Source organism: Pipistrellus kuhlii, unplaced genomic scaffold (assembly GCF_014108245.1).
Source record: "Pipistrellus kuhlii isolate mPipKuh1 unplaced genomic scaffold, mPipKuh1.p scaffold_m20_p_1, whole genome shotgun sequence".
Lineage (NCBI taxonomy): Eukaryota > Metazoa > Chordata > Mammalia > Chiroptera > Vespertilionidae > Pipistrellus > Pipistrellus kuhlii.
Window position 1 is genome coordinate 185200910 of NW_023425404.1, and position 27677 is coordinate 185228586.

The following is a 27677-nucleotide window of genomic DNA, read 5'->3' on the forward strand; positions in this document are numbered from 1 at the left end:
AGAAAAATGTGTTTAGGTCTGTCCTTGTCAGTTCTGATCTGCCAATCCCTTATTTTTAGCTCGGCAATGACAAAACACACCGATTCAGTATGAAAATAATCACTGACATTGAATTTCCTGTACAAAGGGTAATCTTGTTAAGGTGAGTCTGAAACTAGCTCCTGGTCCCCTTACCCCTTGTTTTCACAAGGGAAAATGTGAGAAGTTCAGGCATACTGGATGGTGGCTGGTTTTTTACTAGGAAGAGCGGTTTCCCTCCTCTCCCCCTCTACAAATGACTAGTGGAGAGCTGCAGAATCAGATGAGAAATCAACCTAAGCATCGTCACAGGTGGGGTCATTTCTTCATACTCTGGTCTCTGAGATCTGGTTTCCCTAAAGCCAGCATGTGAAGTCCAGAAACGTAGCTCGTTAGACTTGGCTTTGAGAGTAAGAGATAAGATTCATTATCTTCACCTGGAAGACGGACAAGGCTCAGAAGTATCCAGGATAATTCTAGGTAGAGTTGTGTAATTTAGATACGGAAGGTCTGACGAGGCAGATTAAGAACATAATCCAAAAGGTCAGGGCACTAAAGACATAATTTAAAAAATCCAAACACCTGGCATCTGGACACTTTCAAGGTAACATAAGATTAAAGTCAGCAGGGACTACAGTCATCATGCTAGAGGGCTGGACGTATATCTCAACTTCACACACCTTTAAATTATCTTTAGCACATTTAAAGTCCACCTCCCCCCCCCCCCCCCCCCGCCAAAAAAAAAAGTCCTATAAATCCCAAGTTATAAAATAACCTACTTGTTTAGTATGAATGTTCCTTGTAGTTAAAGCCTGTCCCTTTTCTGTATTAGAGAGTATTTGTGTCCCTTTTCTCTAGACCAAGATGAGCCATGATTTCTCCACGTGCGCATTAACACCTTTAACTAAACTATTAAACATGTGTGTGCCAGGCACACAAACCACCTCGTCCTCAGCACAAAGCACTAGGTGTGTGGCTGTTGTCTTACAGGCCCTGACAGGGCCCATGGCATATAGCTCTGTCTCCGGGCCATTAAGCTTTAGAATCTAACTTACAGTAAGTCAAGAGGAATCACCTCATTTGTACTTTATACACATTAACTTGTCTCCCTCAGGGCTTTCTAGTACTAAACTGTTTTTAGGGTTTCTATTATACTTAGTGTACCTTTCTAGTTTTCATGGTTTTTTGTTTGTTTGTTTTTTGTGTGTGTGTGTGTGTGTGTGTTTCAGAGACGACTGCCTTCTGACCACTCTTCACTAGAGCCCTGTCCAGCCCTATCACTGACAACCATCCAGGGGGTCGATGACCTCCCCCAGCCCCCAACACACACACACACAGGACCTTCCATAAGACCTCTTAGAAAGTGACCGTGTGCTCTTCACAGAAAGGGGTACAAGCTTATTATTCTCCTCTAAACGAATCACTATCAATTTTAGCCTTACAATACAAATTCCAACTACATTGCTCCTTATTTACTTAGCAATTACTATTTTTAGAGCAAGATGTCTTTAGCAAAATCCTGGTAACTTTATTTAATAGTTTTGTTTTTTTTTTCCTTTGGGGGGGAAGTCAAATAAGAAATAAACTATGATTTAAAAAATACAAAATTTCCCCCTTTTACAGTTTCCCTATTAAACAAAAGCAAGCACTGTCATTCTCTCTAGGAGGCCCCAGCAAAAAGCACAAACCATTGTATGCTCTTTAGTATCAGGCCAAATGACAACCTTATACTGGAAAGGTTACTAAGTGACATTCTCCATTTTTGTTGGGATTAGCTGGAAATGTTACTGAATTGGGAGAGAAGCCCGCTGAAATCCCATGTCCCCATTCACAAGGGAGGAAAGGAGCTGTCTCTCAGCGCAGCAGCAGCAGCATTGTAGCTCCCACTCAGGTGATGGTCAGAGTGTACATGTGCAAACTGGAATATGGGATTTAATGTCATCTTTATGAAGTATACTGACACCAAGACGATAAAGCATGCATCAGGCCCATTCAACAGAAGACTTTTACAATGGTTTACATTTCCTTTTTATTAATTCCTTGAAACTGCCCATATTGCAGGTTTCTCATGGATGAAATATGGAACTGAGTAGATTCTTTTTTCTACAAAATTATGGTATAAACTTGCTCAATTTTCTATCTTATTGCTAACAAACCTTACAGGCGCACAGTTTGTAAAATAAACCCCTTAAGGACTGAATGTGTAGAGCATGCTGCAAGGTACAAGAAATAAGCTAAAAATGAGCATATAAACCTACATTTGGACCAACACAGTACTGAATGCTGGCAAACATTTATCACAACACAGGGAAAATTAATAAAAGGGGACACAGTTCAGTCCTGAAAGGGTTAAATAGAAACCCTAATATATTATTGTTTCTAACCATCCAACCCACATTACAGTGCTTGAAACAAAGTCAAAGTCTGGCACAGAAAATTACACACATTTGTTCAGTACTCATCAGAAACAGCTGCTTTCAAAATCAAAAGTAAGTAACTTGGTTAATAATTGAATAGCATTTTGTTTCAAAAAGGAACCTCCCTCCCCCCATGGATTATCTGGTTAAACATGACTAGTTAAGTTTTCAAAAAATGCATGGGGAATATTCTGTGAGGGCACAGACGGTACCAGTTTCATTAGAAAAATAAACAAAAACTAACCAGTTATGATCACAAATAAGTCTGTGCAGCAAGAGTGACAAACAGGTCACTAATATATATGTGAAGATGCCTTCCATTGCCACAGTTTAAGAAAAGTCAGCAGCAGGTTAAATATTACTCTAGTGTTCAACTCTGAAGTCATTCAAAATACAAAGGGCATTCTACTTTTAAAGCCCGTCACTTGCCTTCCAAATCTGTGTGATCAATTCAATGGAACTAATAAAAAAAATATTGGATCACAGACTCAGCTACTATGCACATTTTTAGAAACTGCATAGAATCATGAGAGTAAAAGATACACTTCTAAAACAGTATTAAAAAAACAACAACTCAAATGTACTATCCTTTAGCTGAAGCAGTTACCATTTTAAGAAGGTCTTCATCACAGAAAATAACCAGCATCTCTAATGCCACCAATGGGGTGGGGGTGGGGGCCCTCGGGTACCTTTTACTATAAAGAGAGGACAAGGTTCCTATAAATTATACACTCAAATGATTTACAAATCCACAAAACAGATTTTTTTTTTTTTTTTAAAGCAGCTGACAAAAGAACTCCTTTAACAGGAGCTACAACAGACAAACCATTTCACTCTTCAGTTTGTGGTTCGCAGAATGACCAGAAAATAGCAGGGGAAATAAATGCCTATAAGTACATTTTTGGATTTATTAAAAAAAAAAAATAGGAAAAGAGTTTACAGCCTAATATTTCAATTGTCTTATTAAAAGAAACAAAGAGCCAAAATAAGATATATTTAAATAATAGATATGCAAAAGTTCACTTTTAATAAAGTCATAAACTTGCAGGATTATTTTGAGCTGCAAAGCTGGGCAAGAAAGCTTCAAAAGTGTCTCATCTGTTATCAATTAATTTAATGTAATTTTACAACTAAACACCACACCTGGGAAGTGGAGAAAACTTGTGAGCCATTAAAATAAAAGCAGAACTGAAAACATCTGCAATCTGAACAAAAGCACTGTGCAAAGGCTGCTGGCATGACAACAGACAGAAGAATAAATACTAGTCGGAAAAAGGCAAGAAAAAGCCAGTAAACAGTCAAAACAAAGAAAGATAAGGCCACACTGAATTCTGCCCTTAATCACTGACAGAGTTAAGGAGTGAGGCGGGATCGGCTCACCGAGAGAGAAGCTAGTGACTGGAGCAGTTTGGAGAGAAGGCTACCTGTTGTCCAATGGGTAATTAATTACAAAGGCTTGCAGAAAGAGAAAACCAGTAACTCTGATTTTACCGCTAATGTGTTTTACAAATAAATGGCTTCTCCCTTGAAACTAAGGGAAAAGTCATGAAAAGATGTTAGGAATCCTATTTACAATGACACAGTCTGAGCAAAATGAGAGAAGATAGCAAAGCTAAAAAAAACAACAACAAAAAACGCTACTAACAATGTCATTGAAAATAGCCCAGGACACCAGAGAGACGCTGTTCTGTATGGAAATGACGAATGTACAGTTTTCGATCACAAGGTGCTTTGGCTCCTGTTTTATGGGACAGTAAAAAGCTTACCACAATCTAGAGGTAGTTTTTACTCTAACAAGGATGATTGTATTACTAGACTGTGTCCTCGGACATCACACACGTGGTTCCTGTACTAAGTGTAGCCCAGCGAGTCTGCCACTATCTCTAGGACGGAACAAAGGCACAACCAAAGTGCAGAAACAGAAGCAATGTGAGGAACGGGGTAGCTTGGCGTGCAAGGCCAACACAACCCTGGATGCACTCAAATCTTAACTGAAGGGCAAAGAAATGTTTTCTGAGTAGGAGACATCTATGGAGATGCTCAGTACTGGGAAAGATTTTTAAAAAAGGCAGAGAGAGAAATGGTAAGATAAGTTACATTTGCATTTTTATAATCTCACAACTATGTGTTTCTAAAGTACTTGTCTTCCAACTACTTTAGTTCACCAACTAATAAGAGCATCTTGTTTTAAGATTTTACAATGACATCGTGGACTAGGCTACCAAAAACATAAAAAGTAAATAAAAACATGCTTTTGCTGAGATTTTCCTCATTATACAATAAGGGCACCATCTACCACCTGGTAGCAAATATTTCTATGATTTTTTTGTTGTTGTTATATGTCAAAAAGGCAGAAAACACCCTACTGAATGAAATCACTGGGAACATTACAAGTTCAAAATAAAAAGTTTAACTTACACATAATACAAGTTATGTACAAGGTCAGGTGGGGGAAACCTGAACAAATCCTGAAACATGGAGACACATGTTTGCATAGGGGAGGGGGAGAGAACACTTCAAATATCACATGTCCTGCGCCATTAACTCACTCATGACTAAATGGCCACACTTAATCCCATGTAAATGTTAGAACCGCTTGGATCACCACTATAAATACATTTTTTTTTAAAAAAGAAAACATGGAAATAATTGCCACATGTCTGAGAATAGAGACTAGTTCATGTACATTGCATGTATTGCAGGCAAGGCAGAGGCATTTCTTAAAGCTTTTGCACAGACTTCATATAATCTTTAAAAAAAAAAAAATCAGGCCTTTACAAGATTTGACTTGCTGAAATTAAAAGAATTTCAAACTCATAAAAAGTCCTAAGACTTCAGCTTTAAAAAACAAAACAAAGAAAGAACAGTTCCGGCCGTAGACCAAAAAAAAACCTGGGAGTATGACAGTGAGACTCAGCAAGCATGTCAGGCTTGGAGCCTGTGCGTACTGACGAGCAGAAGCTCCGAGGGGCAGGGAGAGGAGCACCTGCTTGGTAACAAGGTGTGCTCTAGGCGGTGATATAAAAAGGTATGGTGAACATGTACCTTTACTAAAGCTTATACAAGGTCCTTGGTCCATAAAAACTATGTTAGATTTGTGTCTTCTAGTTTAACGTTTATTCCAGCCACGTGTCTATTTCTTGCCCATTTAAACAAAACCAACCAAAAACCAACCAAAAATAACAGCTGAAAAAAAAACAAAAACTGAGTTTCCAATAGTTTGTACGTGTTGATGTTGTTTTTTTGTTTTACTGTGGCTTCTGCACTTCCAATCAGCACTTGCGGCTCATGGGGTTTTTGAATAGTATCACCTGGTATGAAAAGTTTTCCCAAGAAACCACAAAAGATTGTTCACTTTTCTCTCTCTCTCTCTTTCTGTCAACCTTTTGCTGCACTGGAGTCAGTTTAAGTCTCAGCAACAAGACGGTAGTTAGGACACCACTGTTGCTGTAGATGATGTGACATTGGTTGAATTTGTGCTGACGTTTGTGTAACTTCCCTCGCTGTTTGTGTTTGATTCATTAGGGGGCACTTGGCTTGAATTGGCTCGAAGGATTGCTCCCGCTGCACTGCAGTGTGGCCGAGGCCCTGGTTCTGGTGTGTAGGTAAAGGTAAGGCTGGTGGAATAAATGATTCCATCATTTCGGACCAAAGTTACTGGAACCTGGACTGGCTGCCGGACCCATCTCCAACCTTCTCGGAATGCAGAAATGTCTGGGACAACACAGAGCATACTCTCTCCACACCTGAGGAGGAAACATAAACACAAGGCAATTTTTAGAACTGAAACTTCAAGTTGGGTTGCTAGCAATCAGTATCAGGAAAGAGTCTCAGATACCCACCCACCTCCAACTGTGGACGATATAAAAAGTTTTACAAGTACCTGTACATCGTTTCTGCTTCTACATCCCCAAACCACACCCGTAAATTGGGAGTGAAATTCTGTCCTGTGAGTTCAAGCATTGCGACGTCCCCTCCACCGTTCAGCTGCAATTCACAGAAAACCAGAACAGCACTGAGAACATTTTCCACACATTACAGTGCACAGATATCATTTGCAAAATATGGGTGATTAAAATGCTTCTTTTAAATCACATGATTATAAAGACAAAGTAAACTAAAAAAAATCAAGGTTAACATACAAGTTAGTTTTAAATTTAAATTCTTTTTGCATAAAATTAGGCTCTTATTTTTGTTTTTTCTATTACCAGTAACATATAACAAAATACTCAAATCACAATATTTGGAAAAACTCAATTATTGTGAAATAAAATTATGCTAAGTCATAGCTGAGAGAAGTTACAAGGAGGTGATCTCACCTGAAGACTCTCTACGACAGGCACAGGTGTGACAGGGGCGAGGACAGGGCCCATTCCCTCGTAAAAGGTATACTCTGCCTTATCTGTACTAATGATTGTCCAGGAAGCTCCATCATTTATCATCTCTTTATTTGGTTCTTTTGGGCATGGAGTGGCCTTATGAAGAAAGTTTAGAAATTTTTATATGTATTGCAATATAAGACAATTTCAATAAGTAACATTTGTAGACTAGAGTTAGAATGGAAAATGTATAAACTTCATAAACATGGTGCTTTGCCAAACCCTACATAAACACAAACAAAATCCTATATAATAAAAGACTAATATGCAAATTGACCAAATGGTGGAATGACTGGTTGCTATGACATGCACTGACCACCAGGGGGCAGACGTTCAAGTAGGAGCTGCTCTGGTGAAATGCTGCTCAGCCAGAAGCCCTGGTGAGCACAGCAGTGATGGCAGGAGCCTCTCAGGCCTCAAGGTAACACTCAGGGTGTCCAACTGATGGCCATCAGTCAGACATCCTCCAAAGGCTCCTGGACTGCAGGAGGGTGCAGGCCAGGCTGAGGGACACCCCTACCCCACACCCCAGAGTGCACAAATTTCATGCACTGGGTCTTTAGTATTAACATAAAAACCTAACACATAAGTTTTTATTATAACATGAAATATTTCAGTGACTAATACTAAATAACTGGTACTACCTTTCAGAATAAGCATTTCTGAGTATATCAGTACCTGTATAATTTTTTAAAATAAAAGGTGAGTATCTATGATACAAATAGCTGTTTAAAACTCTTTAGGGATCCTGACTTCGTTGGGTGGCCAATTGGAGTGCCATCCCATTCACCAAAAGGGTATGGGTTCAATCCCTAGTGGGGCAAGAACAGAGGCAACCAATCAATGTTCTCTCTCTTTCCAGAAATCAATGAAAACACATCGTCCCCCAGGTGAGGATTAAAAAAAAGAAAAAAGAAAAACCTCTTAGGGCTCCCTAAGAAAGAGAGACTAGAATCCTCTCTGCTAGAAACCTGTGTACTTTAAGAAGCAACCAAGATGTGAATCATTAGCCCCCACCCCTACCTTAAAACACCTGGACCAGTCCATCGGTGCTGGGCCGAGGAAACGGCTGTGTGGTCATACCTCTGGAACAGGTCTCCAGATGTTAACAAACTAGTTTCCCATGAAAGTATAACTCTCCTATTAAGTAAGATGCCATGTCATAAATGTCCTCAGGAAAGCCTTCTGAGTAAATGTAGTTAAAAAGTAGCTTTTGAAACATGTCATCATACTATCCTGAAAGACCCCAAAATTAATCTGACGAGAAATGATGAACCCGCCCCCTCCATATACAGTGTGTGCACACAACTTCAGGGTGAATTAACTGAAAACCTGAAATCTACTTTTGGATGGCCCAAGAGGCCTTTTGTCCCTCAGAGCTAGATGTTACTGTTTCTCAGAGAACGTGTGCACAAGTTTCAAGTTCTTCCCTGAGGCAGGGTGACCACATGTCGGAAGACCGTGTGGGCTGAGGACCCTTGGACTTGAGAAAACATCTGAACACAGCTTCATGTGTTCGGATACAACAAACATTAAGCAAGAGCTTCCTGTTTCTGTATGCTATTGGCCTAACATACATTTTAGGTTTCACCAGTGACTTAGAAACCTACCTGAAACTGGATTATTCTTTCTTGAGAAAGGCACAAGTACATTCTTTCTGTATCCTTAAGGTAAAATGCACATTTGTGGAGCTGTGACACAGGATCATCTGCGTCCAGTAATGCGGTCTGCTTGTCAACTTTTCTGATTATCTGCGTATCAACAATTAAACAAGAAAAGGTTATCACACATGGAGAGTTTTCAGTAGGTATGCTTTTGATACCTATAGAAATAAGCTATACATCCCTTACTTGTCATGCACCTACTCACACAAACATTTATAAACAGTAGGCCAGGTATAGAAAATACCTTTAGATCACAAGCATGCTAGATGGTGGGACCTGTCCCCACTTCGACGAGCACGTAAAGCCGATTTCTAGATCAGTGCTTTTACACCTCAATGTGCAGATAAGTCACCGAGGGCCCTAGTTCTGAGCCCGCAGATCTTGTGTGTGGGCCACAGATTCTGCATTTTTAACAAACTCCTAGCTGATGCTAATCCTTTTTGTCTATATTTTGAGTAGCAAGTTCAGATGACCTTTCCAATAAAATACAGTGACAAATTTTAAAAAAGTAAAAGTAAATGACAGATAATCCAACATGAAAGGAAAAAACTATCTCTAAAGGCTACACTGGTTTGGTAGTCAGTGTAGTCCATGATCTGATATATATATATATATATATATATATATATATATATATATATATATGTGTGTGTGTGTGTGTGTGTGTGTGTGTGTGTGTGTGTGTGTATATATATATATGTATGTATACATATATACCGTATATATTTTAAGTACTTAAAATAGTTATCATTTTGCAGATTAGAAATGGATTCAGAAGGTCAGGTAAGTTCCTCAAAATCACCTGCTTAGTAGCTGAAGGACCAGAATATGATTCCAGGACTGGCTGCTTGCCCAGCCTGAACTCTTTCCATTACGCGCTACAAGATTATAACCCGAATATTCCACAAAACACATGGATAGCTGAAAAATAATCCTATCACACCTTAGAGGCACTGGTCACACAGAAGGCAATCAATCACTAAGGGTTTGATGATTATGAAGGTCACTTCTAACAGTATACAAACATTTAGAACTATTTTCATCTGAAATCAAAAATAAAGAAAACTTCCTTGACTACATATCCTCGTTCCTCCCCTCTCACCATTCCATTTTGCTTTCTGTTTCAGAAAAAGAGAGTGAGCATGTGGCAGGGTATACTAGGAGCCTTTGATTTTGTTTTGGTAAGAAAAGCAGTTTTTTACTATTTCATGATCTCCCTAGTGAACAAAAATCCCTAACCTATATGCCTTTCTCCCAATTTTATTTCCTTTTTAATAAATTTTTCTTCTTGTGGAAGAGTAAATTGGTAAAAATTAATTTGTACTTCTAAAGATATAAGAACTTCTATGTTTCTGAAAACTTGGTCCTATGTGGGATGCAGCAGTACCATAAAAAATGAGTAGCGTGTCTGCATTAAGAAAATAAATCACAATGTAATTTTATAGTGCCCTCTATTGAACATGTTCGGATATACAACCAAAAAGGAAAAAAATGCCACCAAAACTTATTAGAAATAGTTCAGCAGGAAGTCATTAATAATACATTTATAAAAACCAGCTAATTGCCTTAAAGCATTTTAAACATAAAGTGGGGTAAAAATGCCAATTATAAATATAAGTGCTTATTGATATCTCTTTTTAAATTAAAGAGCATGAGATTGAATGTTGTTGTGTTTATGTTTCCTTAATTTTTACTATACATATTACAAAAGCAAAAGTGGAGCCATACCAATCTTGGGAGTGCCATTCCAGTAACGGAACACACAAGTTTGACTGTTTGTCCATAATGGATGTAGCCATCCCGAACTGTGAATTCTTCTCCTTCGGACTCATCATCATCCACTGGTGGAGTGAAACAGAGATCAAACTGTTATCTTTCAGAATTCATTAATCTGCTTAGAAGATAACAAAATTTAATATACTCGCACATTTTCTTATCAAAAAGAATTTATAAGCTTCACACCAGAAACATCAAATGCACATTTTTATACTCACAGAGATGAATGTAAAATGCTCCCCACTGCTGAGAACTGGCATGGAAATTACCTCCTTCTACATGCAAATATCTGGTACTAACGGTCTGGGATCGAAGTCGATTAAACAGAGCCACCTTGGTTCCTGAGGCGATGCATACTGCAGAGAAAAAAATAGCTCCTGTTTAGGTGACTGAAGGTGAGAGGGAGAAAGAAGGGATTGGTACCTGGCAAGTTATGGTTGTTCTTTATAATTTAACTAGAGAGGGCCGCAGGGCGGCCCACCCTCTGGTTGAACTCCCAGGAGAACTCCTGGTGGAGGGGACAATTTGCATATTAGCTTTTTTTTTTTTTAATATATATAGGATATTTACATTATATTAAATTAGTATTATAATTTAACAGATTCTTTTAACAAATTTTAACCCTCCAAAGAATACAGATAATAACCCCCCAAAAAAGAGTCAAGCTGAAGATATAAAATATGCCCATAAAAATCATTTTTAAATGAAAATTATACAGTGCTATTTATTAAAGGGAAATTATTTAAATAATAAATGTCTAACAGTGAAAACTGATGAAATAAATTATAATGTCTATTACCCATTTAAATACCCTGTATCTAAATGCACTGATAAGAAAATATTTGTAACAAACCAAATAAACTGATGATCAAAAATAGACCCAGAGTCATTGAAGAATGAACAGACTGTTGAACCTCAGAGGGAAGGCAGGGGAGGGTGGGTGGGAAGAGATCAACCAAGGAACTTGTAAGCATATATGCATAACCCGTGGACACAGCAATGGGTGGTAAGGGCCGGGGTGGGGGAAGGATGGGAGTGGGCTGGAAGAGGTTAATGGGGGTGAGGGAGGCGAAAGAGGACCCTTGTAATACTTTCAACAATAAAGATTAAAAGAAAAAGAAAAAAAGGAACAAAAAAATTCATCTTCCTGGGATATCACTGAATGGAAAAGCAGACTATAAAACACTTGGTATGCATCAAACGCACATTAGGTAAATATACATTTATGTGACTGCACATGTGTGCTCATACCCAATCCTGTGGAAAATACTCATAGGGAGGGTCTAGAAGGAGGGTTACCAAGTGGATAGCATTTGCCTCTAGATATTGTGATTATTAGAGATTCTGATTTCTTCTAAATATCTTAAAGCAGTTTGTCACTCTGTTGACTAATGAGTTTGCCGACCACTGACTTAAAGTATACAGCAATGCATGAATTTAAACACACACACACACACACACACACACACACACACAAATAGCCACATCTATGTAAGCAAGGAAATATTCTGAAAGTAAAATGTTCTCTGCCATCAATAAACTTTGTCAGTAGAAATTCCAAGTTGAAGAGGTTAAATAAAATCCTGTTATTTTTAATATTAGAAATAGCCTGAATACATAACATTATATCCTGATCCAAGAACTCTTTACCACTATGAAGTGAGCCTTGCCCTCCAAAACCAAAAAAGAGCCAAAGAACAACATACTTAAATCTGAGCAAGCTTCTAAACTCTCCTTGAACAAACTTTAGACAGGCTCTCCCAAGCCTCTTCCAGGGGCCCTACCACTGGCCCAGTTAATGTAAGAATCTTGCTAAGCCATCCTCCTACTCTAGTTATCTGATCAAGTTCCTCCCCAGTCCCCAAGCTTTCCATCTGATACCCTGGGCCTGCCCTTAGCAAGCATTCTGTTAGACTGGTTTGTCAAAAATCCCTCTACCTCTGATATCTGCTCCTAGTAATGTTCCATCCACTGGCCCTCCCCACCCCTTACTCTGCTCTTTGACTATAAATCCCCAGTTGTCTTTCTATGAAGACTTGAGCTCAATTGTACACTGACGTCTCTTTTCCCTATTGCAACAGTACTGAATAAAATCTGTCTTTACCACCTTTAACTAGTGTCAGGCAATTTCTCTTTACCACCACAAATTTACAGAAAATACATTAAACTACACAAAGGAAATGAAATTAGCAAAATCTACTCTGTGGAAAATTCTCATGGCCAAATGACTCAGTCTCTTGAATAAATAAATTACAAGGAGAGAGTGAGAGAGGAGAAATGAAGAGGGAATCTAGATTAAAAATACTCAAGGACATGTCAACACAATATATACTGTAACATGTGGTGGACCTTATTTAAATTTTGATTCAAATAAAGAGCTAAATAATGATATTTTAGACTATTTCAATACTGAGTAGGTGTTTGATGAAATTATTTCTTTTTATTACATGTTTATTTTCATGTGATCATGTCATGGTGATTATATTAAAAACAACAACAACAACAACAAAAAAAGAAACTTCATCCTTCAGAGACACACGGAAATATTTATAGATGATATTATATAATGCCTGGGATTTGCACCAAACTAAAATGAGGGTAGAGTGGGGTGTAGAATGAAGAGAAGTTAAAATCACTGTTAAAGTCAGAACACAGAAGGTTTCATTTCATTATGCAACTCTGTCTAGTATGTTTGAAATATTCCATAAAATAAATAATAATAATAATTACTAAGTGGACTAAAAAACCACTCACTATTATATAAAAACCTATAAGTTCATAATAAAAATAAAACAAAACAAAATAAAGCAAGCAAACAAAACAAAAATCCTAAAACTTAATGATCACCTTCAAAGAATATTATCTTTAGTCTGCAAATTAGTAACTAAGCATTTATAGTGTCTTTCCTCTACTGACTACATTTGAAGCAAAGAGCTAGCAAATGCAGAAATGATGAATAAAAGAATTAGAAAAGTCACCATTTTGCAGTCCTTGATGAATTCTTTGATTTAAGCAGCAGCATCAACGAATACTATTAAAGCCATCAGATTAAAGACTGCTCAGAACTTTGTAATGGACGGGCTGGGCTAACAATAGCTCAATTTACTATAATCAATCTTAACATGACAAGAAGTGGGATGATCAGATATTATATGACTTTTGATTCCATAGGAATGAACATACATAGGACCAGATAAATCTAAAATAAAAGTCTTGAGGTCTAACCACCAACTTATGGAAAATATGAGATAGAGAAATATGTAATCAACCAGATCCGCAATGTGGACATCCCATAGGAAAAATGACCTGTTTCTTAACAAATAAACGATAAGGAAGAATTAAAAGGTTGGAAAAGGAGAGAAGAAACTTATACATTAAAATGCATGATCTTTGTTAGGATCCAGTTTAGTCAATTGTTATAAAACAACAAAAACACAATTGTAAAACCATATGAGGAATGTGATTAAATCTACACATAGCTTGGCTTTTACATCAAAGAACTGTCAACTCTGTTAGACCTAACAACGTTTAAAAATAAATTATCTGTTAGTCACTATTGAAGAAATGGTAGCTGAAAGGATAGGACATTCACGATTTACACTTAAATATTACAGCAATTGGAGAAGGAGGTGCTGGTGGTGATGGAGATATTGAAACAACTGATAAAAACTGCCGAGGCCAGGTGGGTGGTCACCTTATGCTACTTTGTCCCTTTCTAAGTTTGAAAGTTTTCATAAGAAGAAGTTACAATAAGAAAAATGGGCATAGGAGTTGAAATGTTTAATGCAAACAGACAGCACTTATTTCTGAGAATCTAAAGCTCTGCTGATGAGATAGCAGTCTCTGGCAGAGAACCCTGTGAAAAATGTTGTGTAGGTTCTCAGGATGGCCCTGCAAGGCCCATCTGACCTTGCTGGTAAATCAACTTTGTGGAATGGGGACTCTCTTGGCCCAAGACACCAATGCTAACATCACTCGCTGCAGTCATTGTGAGAGCAAAAGGGGGGAAAACTCCTATTTTCTAAATGTCTCTGGGGAGCAGTGATGAAACAACTCTAGTTCATTTTCAAAAAAAGGAAAAAGACAATAAAGCAGCAATAATTAACGAATGTGACAACTTCAGGTCAGTATTAGTGGTAATTTTTAAAAATGCAAAAATATTAGCAAAGAATGAACTGGCTATCGAAAAGCAATTTTTAATTAAAAAAAGTTAAATTTATCTTAATTCATGGTGGGAGTTGGGGACAAAAGAAAATTTAAGTATATACATACAGTCAGCATTTTTCAATGACTGCTTCTTTTTGGAAGGTTTGGAGATGACTTTTATCCGCTTGCTGAGGAATACACCAATGTCATCACTGTTGCCATAGAACATCTTTACAGACAACATGAAATGCTTTCTCTTGTCCGAATCAGATATGTACAATGTTTTGGCTGTGCAATAGTTCTGTGAAAGAAAAGGAAAGTTTTAATAGCACCAAAACCTTGTTGGTTATGGACCTACAACTCTGTATGGTCATGGCTAGGTTTGATCAGGCTTAAATGCAGTAATTTCAATAAAGCTGAATAAAACCAACTATAAAATTACTGAAATTAATCTCTGATGACAAAGTACCGTCTTTCTTATCAAATCTATAAAATACTAACATTGTGAACTATTTTACCCCCTCTAAAAGAATTGTAAACACTAGTCTTTTCTTGTTTTATATAACTCTACATCTATATCACATTATTATCATTATTAGTGGTAATTTTTAAAAATACAATTTCATAGCTAAAAGAAATCTAGACTGTTTTTCTATAAAGAAAACATAGAAATAAGGCCATCAAAATCCAATCAAGTTATGTAAAAAAATTTAGTGGTGGTCCTTCCCAAGGTAGTGCATACAATGTGAACAGCAGAGTAACCACCTATAATATAATCCTGATAAAACACGGTCAGTACTAACTGGATACCGACAAAATATCTTACGCCAGAAAGGGCTATGAGTAGATTTTATTTAAAGGACTATTCTTAAAATGTTAAGTTTGCCTAATGGGATAATTCATATTGTATCATCAAAAGAACTGAATTTAAAGGTACTAGAACAACTAAATACAGCAAGACATTATGTCAGTCTATCAGAAAATATATTCTGGTAATTTAAAATATAGTATTTAAGAGTTACAGCATTTGCAAAACAGCGATAATTCCTGAAAAAGCTACTTTTTCAAACATATATGAGAATTCTAAGATCTCTCCTATTCCCCCAATCTCTGTGAATTAGGGAAGGGACTAAATTACTTTCCTTTTCCAAACTAGGTAAAATGATAAACAAAGCTAAAGTATTTAAAATATATGAATTATATACTTTAAAAAAATCAATGCTCTACTTTAAAATTAGGCTAAGCACATTTCTATGACTACCTCTGCTGTGTATTTCTTTTTAAAAGCAGAGCAAATGTCATTCATTTAAAAAATAAGTGAATGTGTTCTAGGTTTTTAAACTTTAAATTTTACTCACAGGCAATTTTAGTAGCAGAACAAAATAATGCCATAATTTATTTTATTTTCTAATAGCAAAGTTCTATTTAAAAATTTAGACGCCACCTTGAATATTTTACACTCAATTAAGTTTTTATAAATCCGAAAGTATGGTAAAAGCTTTGAGAGACTTTGTTCTGCAGACGACAAAATTAAGACTAAGCTAATCATGCTACCCTGTTTACCCAAAAATAAGACAGTTTCTTACATTAATTTTTTTCTCCCAAAGTTGCGCTAGGTCTTATTTTCAGGGGATGTCTTATCTTTCCATGCGCTAGGTCTTATTTTTGGGGAAACACGGTAGTACAAAATAAATAAGAACAATAGTATTTGCATTCACACTGATCCTTTCACCCAAGGATCGCTAAGCATTCAAAGATGTTGTGGCAGGAGCCATGTATAAATATTTCAAAAAGCATGAATGGTCAAATTAAACCTAACCTATGGAATTATTCTGCAAATATAAGACAAAGCCTAGGAATATGGGTATCAATATACTAAAGCAGACAGGCACAGGGAACAAAAATGAAATTTGTATCTAAATGAAGGTAATGACATTGTAATGGAAAAATCTGAGTTCAAATATTAAGGGATATGATCAATATGAGAAAAGAGTGTTAACAAGGATATGATCAATATCAGAAAAGAGAAAATAATGAAACCTACCAAAAATGATAAGATAGACTGGCAAACAGGAAAGGCAAAAAGGAGTAGAGAAGGTTGAACCTACACACAAAGGGCTTTATTTGGTTTGGAAAAGGCAACCACACATATATCTCCTTGGAAAGAAAGGAAATACATCCCTAATTACTAAAGTAAACAGGTTGAACACACACACACACACACACACACACACTCATACCTGAGATAATTTTATTAGAACTATTATTATAAAAATATATATAAGGCCAATGACAACAAACTAGTTAAATTCCAAAAGAGAAAAGGGGAGAAGTCACTGACTCAAAAAGTATTATGAGTAAATAAAAACTGAAATTAATGTTTCATCATACCAAAAGGCTAAATTAGCTACCAAGATTCTATAAAATGTTACATATTAAGCTTTCTATAAATAATAAACAGTTTAACTCAAAAACGACTCAAACATCTACCCTGAAATGAAAAAGAACTACTGGTCTAATGCTGCAAAAGCACTGTGGCGATTTAAGTCAGGAGCAAAGTGCCTCTTTGTGAAGTTCAGCATCCCACTGCTCAGGCCATCTTGGCCTACCTGGGCCCAAACATACCACGTTCTCATGCCTTCATGCCCAAGCACATGATTATGTCCTTCTTTCTGCCTAGAATACCTTCTACTGACTTGATAAATCTTGCTTTATATAGACTTCTCTAATAGCATTTTCCATTCAAACTAAATATTAACGCATAATTTCAGCATATAGGCATTGTGCTACCTTATTAGGTTTTTTTAAAATATATTTTATTGATTTTTTACAGACAGGAAGGGAGAGAGCTAGAGAGCTAGAAATATCGAAGAGAGAGAATCATCGATCAGCTGCCTCTTGCACACCCCCTACTGGGGATGTGCCCGCAACCAATGTACATGCCCTTGACTGGAATCGAACCTGGGACCTTTCAGTCCACAGACCGACACTCTACCACTAAGCCAAACCGGTTTCAGCTAGTAAGTTTTTTTAAATGCTATTAATGCTTGTGCTCTCATGTATTATTTTCCTATTCTGTGAATTTCTAAGGCTTAGGGAAAGAATGTAATGGTAGAAGTTGTAGCAAGATATACTAAGCTACGATGCTGGGAAAGGTGAGTGGAAATGCTGTTTGGTTGGCATTACTTAAAATTGCTGGAAGCTGAAATTGGTTAAAGCAAGCAATAATTAACATGATTATATACATTGTGGTCTCTAGAATCCCTAGCTCCTCAATATCTACCTGTCAAATCTACCAAATGTTAAGATAAAACTTGAGACACAGAACTCTTGAGACTTTCTATATGAGAAAAATAGGTAAGACATTTAGGCCTATTAGATAAATCCACCACTTACATCCTTAATTTTGTCTCAAGGGTCATAACTTAGAAATACTTTATACTGCTCTATTTTAAGATAAAGCAACCTTTATTGTAATAAGTTTTATCATAAATCTAACTTGAAATACATAGTTGACAAATCTTGCTGATAAAAATTATGAAGATACAAATGACATAAAAAGACTCAAATTTGATATAGGCTGATACTGAGGCTTCTTATTGCTCATTCTCTATAAAAGGTCTAAAATTAAATGAGAGTACAAATCCCTTGCTCACCATACTCAATGCTGTCCTCCAACCCTTCCTAAGGCCAACTAAGGCACTCAATAAAAATATATTAAATGAAAAACTACCTTTATATGCATCATTTTAAAAAACACTTATGTGGTCACTAAGATCAAAACTAACCATTTTTTAAATTTTAATATCAAGGGAAAACAAATGTTAAATGCTAAGTCATAAAGAATTATTTTTGAATACCAAAGGTACAGATTGAAATGACTGCTTTTTCAATATATAATATACAATTAGTAAAACTAATACATAAGCTTCATTCCCTAAAAATTTAATTTTATAAAAATCTGACTAAAGCTAATCATGGCTGTGCTTGCCTATAGTATAGTTCTGCTCCACACAAAGGTGAGGAAAAACATTATGATCTTTATAACCCAAGTTAATGCTTCTAAGAATTTATCTGTATAGCTTTGCTTCTAGCATAAGACTAAGATTCAGAGAGCAGAATAAAATATTACTGAACTATGCATTTATCATTTGAGCACCATGTCCCTGTCAGATCAGTGATTAGACTCCTAAACTTATTACTTCCAATGGATACCTGATTCACAGCACGCGAAAGCTGCTAGCTGAGTGCCACCATTACATGTCAACAGCTTGAGTTCCATGAATCATGACTAGCCCACAGCCATTTGAGAAGTTTGTTTCTGGTTCTGGTTTGCGTTTTAAAAAAATTGTTACCAACAGCCGACTTGTACATACTTTAAAACATTTATGCCATGTCTTATCAAGGGGCCTGAAAACTCAAATAGTAGCCAAATAAGTAATGTAATGTAAATGATGAACCAGGTATACAATAAAGAAGGGGGGATGAGAATCACTACCACAAAAACTAATAAGGACATTACTAGATTCTGGTACCATGGTGCCTTTATGAAGAATCAACAGCTTTAGGTTACCTTTCCTTCCAAGTTCAGCTGCTGCATCTCTTGGTCACTGTTTCCTATTCCAATAAATGCACATGGTTGAGATTCTTGTTCAGAACAACCATCCCGTTCCATTTGTTCTTTTTTTTTCTTCCATCCACTGCCCATAAGATACACACAAGGAGGCGGGCAAAAAAACCTGAAACAATTCAAACAAAAACAATGCAATCAGATTTTAAAAATGCATTTCCTTGTTTGAACATTATATATATCCTATATAATAAAAGCATAAGATGCAAATCAACCGAACAGCCGAACAGCAGAATGACCACCTGGACAACCATCCGGATGACCAACTGGGACCATGCTATAACACCCACGGTGCCAGGCCATCCAAGGCGGATGCGATGCGATGTGATTAGTCGGGAGCCAGCATCACCCCATGATCGCCCTGCAGAGGGAGGCCCAGGCCACCGGCCTGGGCTGCAGCAGGTGGGCAGGGCCTCCCTCTGCGAGGGAAGCCCGGGTCCTGGGTGCTGGAGGGAAGCTGGTGCCAGCAGCCAGGGGAAGGAAGGCCTACTCTTGCACGAATTTTGTGCATCGGGACTCTAATAAGAATATAAAAATCATATTGAACTGCACTAAGTTAGCTCCTAATGAAGCCCTTAATAATGCAAATAGTCACATGAGGATACTAAAAGCTAAACTTCCACAAATGTAAGACTACATTTGGAAGGCTCACCTGTGTGGAGTGATGCACACAGTTCAGAGTTCTGAACTATTAAAGTTCAGCAAATCTAATGTACTCTAACATAATACAAAACACAATACACCACACCACAGAATCTACAATTACTAAATAGGTCTCAAAATGAAGTAGTATTAATTAGTGACAGTACTGCTATTGATATTACACCTAACTATATTATATAATTAACCTAGAAAATAGAATTAGAACAATGGCCAAAGTAGACTTTCAAAATAGCAATAAAACTAGTAGAATTAAAAGCAAAGTGGATGATCACTGAATTATTATGCCTTATATATCTTATGCCCACAACACCTGGTGCATGTGGACAGTGAAAGAATAATACACTGTGTCTTTTTAACTCTCAGACTACCAATACCTTAGTTTCACTATTTGCCAAAAACCTGTCCTCACAAATCCTTCCCACCTAGAATTACATACTTATAATCTTCTCTTTAGCAATTAAAAAATATCTATTTCAAAGCCTATTTCAGACCCCATCTTTTACATAGTTCAGATCATCAACCTAGTCCTTATCCTATAAAATAAAAGGCTAATATGCAAATTGCCCCCTTGACTAGGAGTTCAACCAGGAGTTCGACCATGGGATGGGGCCAGGCTGGCAACTGCCCGCAGACCCTCCCCCAATCCTAACAGCCCCCTATCAGGGTGGGCTGGCTAGACCCCACCCATGCACAAATTCATGCAGCAGGCCTCTAGTGTAGGTTATAATTTGCCTTTGCTCAATTACACATGCTGACTTGTACATTAAAACATTTATGCCATGATTATCAAGGGGCCCAAAACTCAAACTGTAGTCAAGTAAGTAATGTAAATGATGAAATAGGTGTACAATAAGTAAAAATATACTTTAATTACCCAAAGAAGAAGGATCCCTCCCTTCTTTCATGAACTACTTAGCCCTCATGGTAATTCCCACTTTTTGTACAGTTATGAGTAAAGGGAATTTTTCCTTAAGAAAAACAAGAGCTTAAATACAATTAAAATTAGCTAAAGTGTATGGCTCCGATGACAAGATAGTAGGGAATGGCAAGCCTGTGAGTATATACCAATCACACTGCTGAACTGCAGGTATGTGGCCCTAGAGTTGGTCATATCCTTCAATTGTTCAATAGATGCCTGAAATCAAATTTTAAAACTTGGACACTAAATGATGCTTTGTAAGCCAACAATATGCAGACTTAAAAAAAACAACTATACCTGCATACTTTTGTGCATGCATACACAGACGCCGCAGACTGGATTTGGCGCTCAGGCCTTCCTACCGGTAGTAATATCACGTTCTTGTTTGCTCCTCTCCCAACACCTACTACAATACTGATTGAATAAAAATATATGATGGAGTCCTAGCTGGTTTGTCTCAGTGGATAGAAGGGTCCCAGGTTCAATTCTGATCAAGGGCACATGCCTGGGTTGTGGGCTCAATCTCCAGTGGGGGGCATGCAGGAGGCAGCCAATCAATGGTTTGCTCACATCATTGATGTTCCTATCTCTCTCTCCCTCTCCCTTCCTCTCTGAAATCAATCAATAAATATATATATCTATACATACATATTGGTGGCACCTTCTTTTTCCTCATCTTTTAAAGACTACTTAGAGGTAATCTACATATTATATAATAAATGAGCTGGGTGTATTTAATAATGTTAATTCACCAAATTATTTATTATATCCCTTTTCTGTACCAGGTGCTTCAAAATAGTAGTTTTTTTTTTTTTAAAAAAAAAGGACAAAACTTTCTGTCCCAATGCAACTCTCATTGTAATATGAGAGGCAAACAATTTAAAAAAAAATGAGTAAAATAATGAATATAGTCTATTATCTGGCAATAAGTACTGAGAGAGAGAGAGAGAGAGAGAAAACAAAAAGCAAGAAAGGGGGTAGTTAAAATGTTGAAGACCCATGGCTGGGGGAAAGCTTCTGTAGGAAGGTGACTTTGAGTCACAACCTACAGCCAAGTAGCTGGAGTAGAGAATAGATGAAGCAGAGATAATGGGTAAGTAGACCAAATAGGCCCTTAGGGGTCAAGCTGAGTAAGGAGGGAAGCCTCTGGAGTTTCCTCATATTCATCTAATCCTTCGGAGCAGCTTTCCTGACTGCACACTTTCACACTGTGGGCACCGAGGTCCCAGGAGAGGCAGTGGGCTCAGCTCCAGGTCACTCCAAGGTCAGAGGGATTCCTGAATTAGCTGGGCTAGTTCTGGAGTTGGCTCAACTAAGGTCCACATCAGGGATCGCTCTGGTCTCTAATGCTGAGAGCTGCCCAATGATTACCATGGCACAGACTCAAACACCGAGCTGGCATACATACTAGCTGGGAGCCAGCAGAGTTGAGACGAGCAACTCAGTCTTAAGGAAATAGACTTAAGTTCCTTCTAGCAGAAGTTATGCGGTGCCCTGAGGGCTTGGCCAGAAGGTAAGATTAACCTGGGGCTTAGCATCTTCCTGTCTTCCTGCCTCTCCCCCTTCCTGATCCTCCCCCCCTAGATAGCCCAGCCCAGGAATGTTGCACCTTGGAATGTTAACATCTTTGCAACTTCCCCTTCCTGATCCTCCCCCATGGACACTGCCAGGGACCCCTCTGCATGGGCGGCCCTGCCCCCCTTTGTCTCTGCTGTATAAATACAGCCATTTCAGAGAATAAAATTGAGGCTTGATCAGAACCTTGTCTTGCCTTCATTCTTTCGCGTTCCTTGTTTGTTTCATTCTCTTAGGTGGTTCCTGCGTGCCCCTGTTGTTGTCCCGCGGGTCGGGAGACATACTCTCAGGAATATCAATTTTGGAAACTTGTCTCCTATTAATATTTTACTGAACGTTAATGTTAAGACTTACTGGTATACCAGCTATAAAATTCAAAGTGCTGTGCTTCACTATAGCATACCTAATATAGTAGTCAAATCTCATTAAGTTTTCATAAAAAGTACTTATATTCCCATCTGAAAAATATAAAGAGGGTAAAACCTGTCAAAGACTGGGTAGTACTGGTTCTCTGAAAAGTCCTATAATAAAATGGCATGAAACTAAAAAATGTGACAGGAGGCAAGACATTCTTTATCACCCAAACAAGGTTCTTTAGTGAAAGTGCTTTTTCAATCATGTAGTAAACAAACAAAAAAGAACTCTTCAACTGCCTTTGAGCTAGCCTTGTTTTTTTAATCAACTTTACAACTATCCCCAAAAATTGTGATAGTTGTAACAAATCCAATATAATTGAAACAGATTATTTCTGAAATGTGATAATGAATAATTTAAAAAAAATCTTTAAAACATCCTAATATTACTACCTCCTAAAAACAGCTAATGAACCAAACTTTTATTTCTACAGATTTCAGTAGTAAAATAATAAAACAGAAGGTAAGTTTATGTACAAAAAAAGATGGGGGGGGAGCATCCTTAATTAACAATTAGAATACACCTTTCTAATGAGGTGTAAAATAGGTTTTTAAATTTTGAATCGATTGTTAATGTGTACCAAAAACTCAGTGAGTAAAAAGTTTGACTACCAGGAGGCCAGCTAACAGAGTTTAACAGCTGCTGTGAAAGGATATCCTATGAAACAATGTGCCTTTTATTTTCTAATCTTTCCCAGTAGCTCTAAGCACATAAGTCAAACAATGCTTTTTTATGCCACTTGGTGGCGATATAAGCACATTTATGATTTTACTCATTTCCTAGTTCAATCCAATGATTCAACAACTTTTCTCTCATATCCTGAAATAAGATCTGAAAAATACCTTACAGATTCAAACAAGCATTTTTATTCAGCCCAATATTTAAAATAAGTTAAATGAAATCCAAGCACATAATTTACATTATCTGATCACTTTGCAGAATCATTACCCTTTGATGACTATTCAAAAGCAACAAAAAAACACCTGGAACTGTCTGCAGCCACAGTCATCTCAATTAACACATTCTCAGTATGACTTCAGAAACATACTCTATCTAAATTGCTCAGGATTTTCACTATTGCCTCAACAACATCACCATCACCTTCACTACTGCTTAAGTAGGTTCCTTGACAAAGTTGAAGGAATGTTAATGTCAAATGGCATCCCCATTTCTTTAATAGAAAATAGCCTCTACACAAAATAATCTTTAAAAGTTTATTTTTCATCATGCAAAGATCTTTCTTCCATGAAAAGGTAAAACTAACTACTAACATAAATGGGATACCATATGTGCTAAGCAAACAAATTTTATTATCAGGCACAAAAGTTAGTCTGAACAATTTATAACTGTATGATAAAATTTCCTGACCAAACTTTTCAAGCCTCATTCACTGGAGTTATTTTATATGTTAAGAAGACTGTGGTCAAGTTCCCAGGATACCTTCACCCTTTATGCCTCAGCAGCTTTTCAGGAAATCCCAAATCTAGATCAACAAGCAAGAAGGCATATCTGCTTCCCACTGTGCACTCTTCTCAATGAGTAAGAGACCAGACCTCTTCCAGGAAGGCTGGACCGCATGAATGTTTTCTTACTACTAACACTTAAAAAAAAAAAAAAAAAGGTAATTTTAAGAGGTTTCCACCTTTATTATAAAAACTAATACAGCCGAAACTGATTTGGCTCAATAGAGCGTTGGCTTGGAGACTGAAGGACCCGGGTTCGATTCCAGTCAAGGGCATGTACCTTGGTTGCGGGCATATCCCCAGTAGGGGGTGTGCAAGAGGCAGCTGATCGATGACTCTCTCTCATCAATGTTTCTGACTCTCTATCTCTCTCCCTTCCTCTCTGTACAAAATCAATAAAATATATATATTTTTAAAAAACAAAAACAAAAACAAAACTAATACATGTCCACTCGAGAAATGTTAATACAAACGTAAAAATATAGGAAAGTAGTTACTCTAGGTCAGTGGTTGGCAAACTGCGGCTCGCGAGTGCTGCTCTATGGACTAATGAGTTTGCCAACCACTGATCCTAGACTCCCGATTTCAAAAATTACAGGCTGTTGTTGTTCCTTGTGATTAATCACCTATCCCAGTGGTTGGCAAACTCATTAGTCAAAAGAGCGGCTCGTGAGCTGAGGTTTGCCGATCACTGCTCTAGGTTGAAGGAATGTTAATGTCAAATGGCATCCCCATTTCTTTAATAGAAAATAGCCTCTATTAAAGGATAGAGGCTATTTTCTATTAGCCTCTTTGGTTTTTCCCTCATTCTTTGTAGGCTAGAAGCTTAGACTCTTCAAGCTTTCCTTTGAGTGGTGTTTTAGATTAACCAGGTCATCCTACCTAATAAGAGGATAATATGCAAATTAACCAGCACTCTGCTCAAACCATGCCCACCAGCCAATCAGAGAGAGTATGCAAATTAACCCCAGCCAAGATGATTGCAGCCACAGAGAGCAGTTGAGAGGCTTGGGTTTCCCTGGCAATGGAAGCCAAGCTTTCCGCCTGCCCTAGCCAGTCTAGGCCTCCACTCAAGGATACAAAGTTTCAATTATAGAAGATAAATCTCAAGAAAAATGGTGGCAGCCATGGAACTGAAAAGAGCAGGCTAGGGTTGCCCCAGGCAAAGGAGAAAGCAAAGTTTTATATCTGCACTGGCTGGCCCAGGCCTCTGGTGAAGGCTACAAAGTTTCAATTGTAGAAGATACATAAAACCAAACAGAAATGGCTGTAGCTGGAGTGATCAGAGGGCTTGGCTCCGCTCCAGGCTACAAAGTTTCAATTGTAGAAGGTAAATAAATTCCAGATACCAGGGCCTCTGCTTGGGTCGCCAGGAGGCGTGGCTGGACTGCAAACCACCAAAGGCCCCTCACCCAGCCACCCCACAGCCCAAGGAAACCCCCACCCTGATCCAGGACATCCTTCAGGGCAAACCAGCTGGCTCCACCCATGCACCAGGCCTCTATCCTCTATCTAATAAAAGAGTAATATGCAGATTGACTATCACTCCCACACACAAGCTGGCTGCCCCCATGTGGACACAAGATGGCCAGCAGGGGAGGGCAGTTGGGAGGCACCAGGCCTGCAAGGGAGGGCAGTTGGGGGTGATCAACCCTGTAGGGGAGGACAGTTAGGGGTGGCCAGGCTGGCAGAGGAGGGAAGTTGGGGGCAAATAGGCTGGCAGCAAGCAGTTAGGCATCAATCAGGCTGGCAGGGGAGTGGTTAGGGTGTGATCAGGCTGGCAGGAAGAAGCGGTTAGGGGCAATCAGGAAGGTAGGCAGGCGAAGCCAGTAATCCTGGACTGTGAGAGGGATGTCTGACTGCCCATTTAGACCCGATCCCAGGGGATGCTAAACGAGCAGTTTAACATCCCTTGAGGGGTCCGAGATTGGAGAGGGTGCAGGCTGGGCTGAGGGACACCCCCACCTCAACGCCATGCATGAATTTCTTGCACTGGGCCTCTAGTATTCAAATAACAGGAAATAAAGGCAACCACAATAGAAATAAATAACCCTTAAATCAAGATTTTAACTTGATAAGCCACTTCAGCATCTTACTTATATACTTTTAACAGTGAGTAATTAACAGGGATGTTATCTGGACTTAGATGTAATTTTTTGAGTAGCTCTACTCTTCTGTTATTGCCACTAGGCCTGTTATCCTTCATAGCATTAAATGACATCACAATTGTAAAATTCCCACAAAAGACCATTTTGCATAGAACCTGGTCAACAGAAATAAAGAATAAATGAGTTACTGAATGAATCTAATTGTACTAAAATGCACCTTCAAAAATCCGAAGAAAGGAAAGCAGCACTGCCTGAATTGGCACCCATACAATAAGTATGTCTAATCATATTTCTATTAGATCTAGCCCAGCCTCACTCAGTTGATGGCAAAAGGAATAATCCTAGGCAAAGTTAAGTTTATTTAGAAAAATGTGTGTTCTTTAGGCATCTTAACCTCATCCTCAAGCCCTGTTGGAAATAACCAACACTCAAACACAAAATGGAAGACTATGGAAATTAGGGCAACAAAAAGAATAAGACATGTGTTATTATAGAACCAGGAGTAATAATCCTGGCTACATGGCTTTCCAAATTGAACTTGGTATTTGATTTCTAGTTTACTCACTCACAGAATGAGGATTATAATATACCTATTTATAAGATTATTCTGAGAATTAAAATTTTAAAACACTTGTAAATGCAATTCCAAAACAATGTCTAGAAACTGTTTCTTCCTGAGATTCACTGTGAGGTGCAAGACTGGCCTAATTTGAGACTCATCTCAAATAATGAAGGTATTGCCTTCCTAGGTTTTGCTTAGGAAAAATCACACCAAAACTAAAAAGAAAAAAAAGCAGATGAACCAAACCCAAAAAGTACTCGCGGGCACCCACACACACTTTCTGAATTTCAATTCTCTCTCTCTGAATTTTGAGTATCAACTTCATAAAATAAGGAGCCACTATCTTGATTTGGTCTCTATGTCCCAAACTGCAGATACCAAATTTTTCCAATATTTAACTATAAATCAGATGATTAGTTCTACTAGTAAAGAAAGATAAAATAATCAGAAATTTAGCAAGCTTGAAAGGTGATAAACCACAACACTTGGCAGTATGAGTCCTAAGTACTACTTTTTTCACTTGTTCATCCTCTTTGAAGACAAAATTATCAATTATTGATAATTTTAGCCCAGATTTAGAGAACTTTAAGGAAGAGACTCCTTAATTTCCTTCCAGCATGTAAATTAATTTAATTATATTCTTACATTCACTTATTATATATATGCTAAGATTTTCTTTTATCTATAATTCCATCCATTCCTTTCAACCCAACATCCAAACCTGAGTTTTCATTCCTTTTCCCACTTTAGTGTCATATCTTTCTAGCCAATTCAAAAGATCTTTCATTTTCCCCCATAAGCAAGCCTTCTGTCCATGAAATGCTTAATAGAAAAATACTACCTGAAAGACAAAGACTAGAAAAACTATTAAGAAATTTCTAGAAAGAAAGTAAAAATACAAACAACCGAAGTCCACAATTATACATAAAAAATACTGAAATTT

The 27677-nt window shown here is 37.7% G+C and overlaps 1 protein-coding gene across 5 annotated transcripts in view; it reads right to left on the reverse strand.

The window, feature by feature from the left end:
* Positions 1 to 2028: 2028 nt before the first annotated feature.
* The window catches only part of RBPJ (recombination signal binding protein for immunoglobulin kappa J region), an 82868-nt gene continuing 57219 nt past the window's right edge, over positions 2029 to 27677 (reverse strand). For 3 of the 5 annotated variants that reach the window (XM_036419051.2, XM_036419069.2, XM_036419060.2), the window contains 8 exons: positions 18974 to 19139; positions 14527 to 14701; positions 10473 to 10610; positions 10207 to 10319; positions 8425 to 8565; positions 6755 to 6910; positions 6319 to 6422; positions 2029 to 6181 (listed from right to left, as the gene is read on the reverse strand). In XM_036419051.2, the coding sequence (XP_036274944.1) occupies positions 5866 to 6181; positions 6319 to 6422; positions 6755 to 6910; positions 8425 to 8565; positions 10207 to 10319; positions 10473 to 10610; positions 14527 to 14701; positions 18974 to 19139 (1309 nt within the window). In that variant the 3' untranslated portion in view covers positions 2029 to 5865. The remainder of the gene's footprint in view (positions 6182 to 6318; positions 6423 to 6754; positions 6911 to 8424; positions 8566 to 10206; positions 10320 to 10472; positions 10611 to 14526; positions 14702 to 18973; positions 19140 to 27677) is intronic. The other 2 variants (XM_045573558.1, XM_045573559.1) reach the window with 2 other exon arrangements.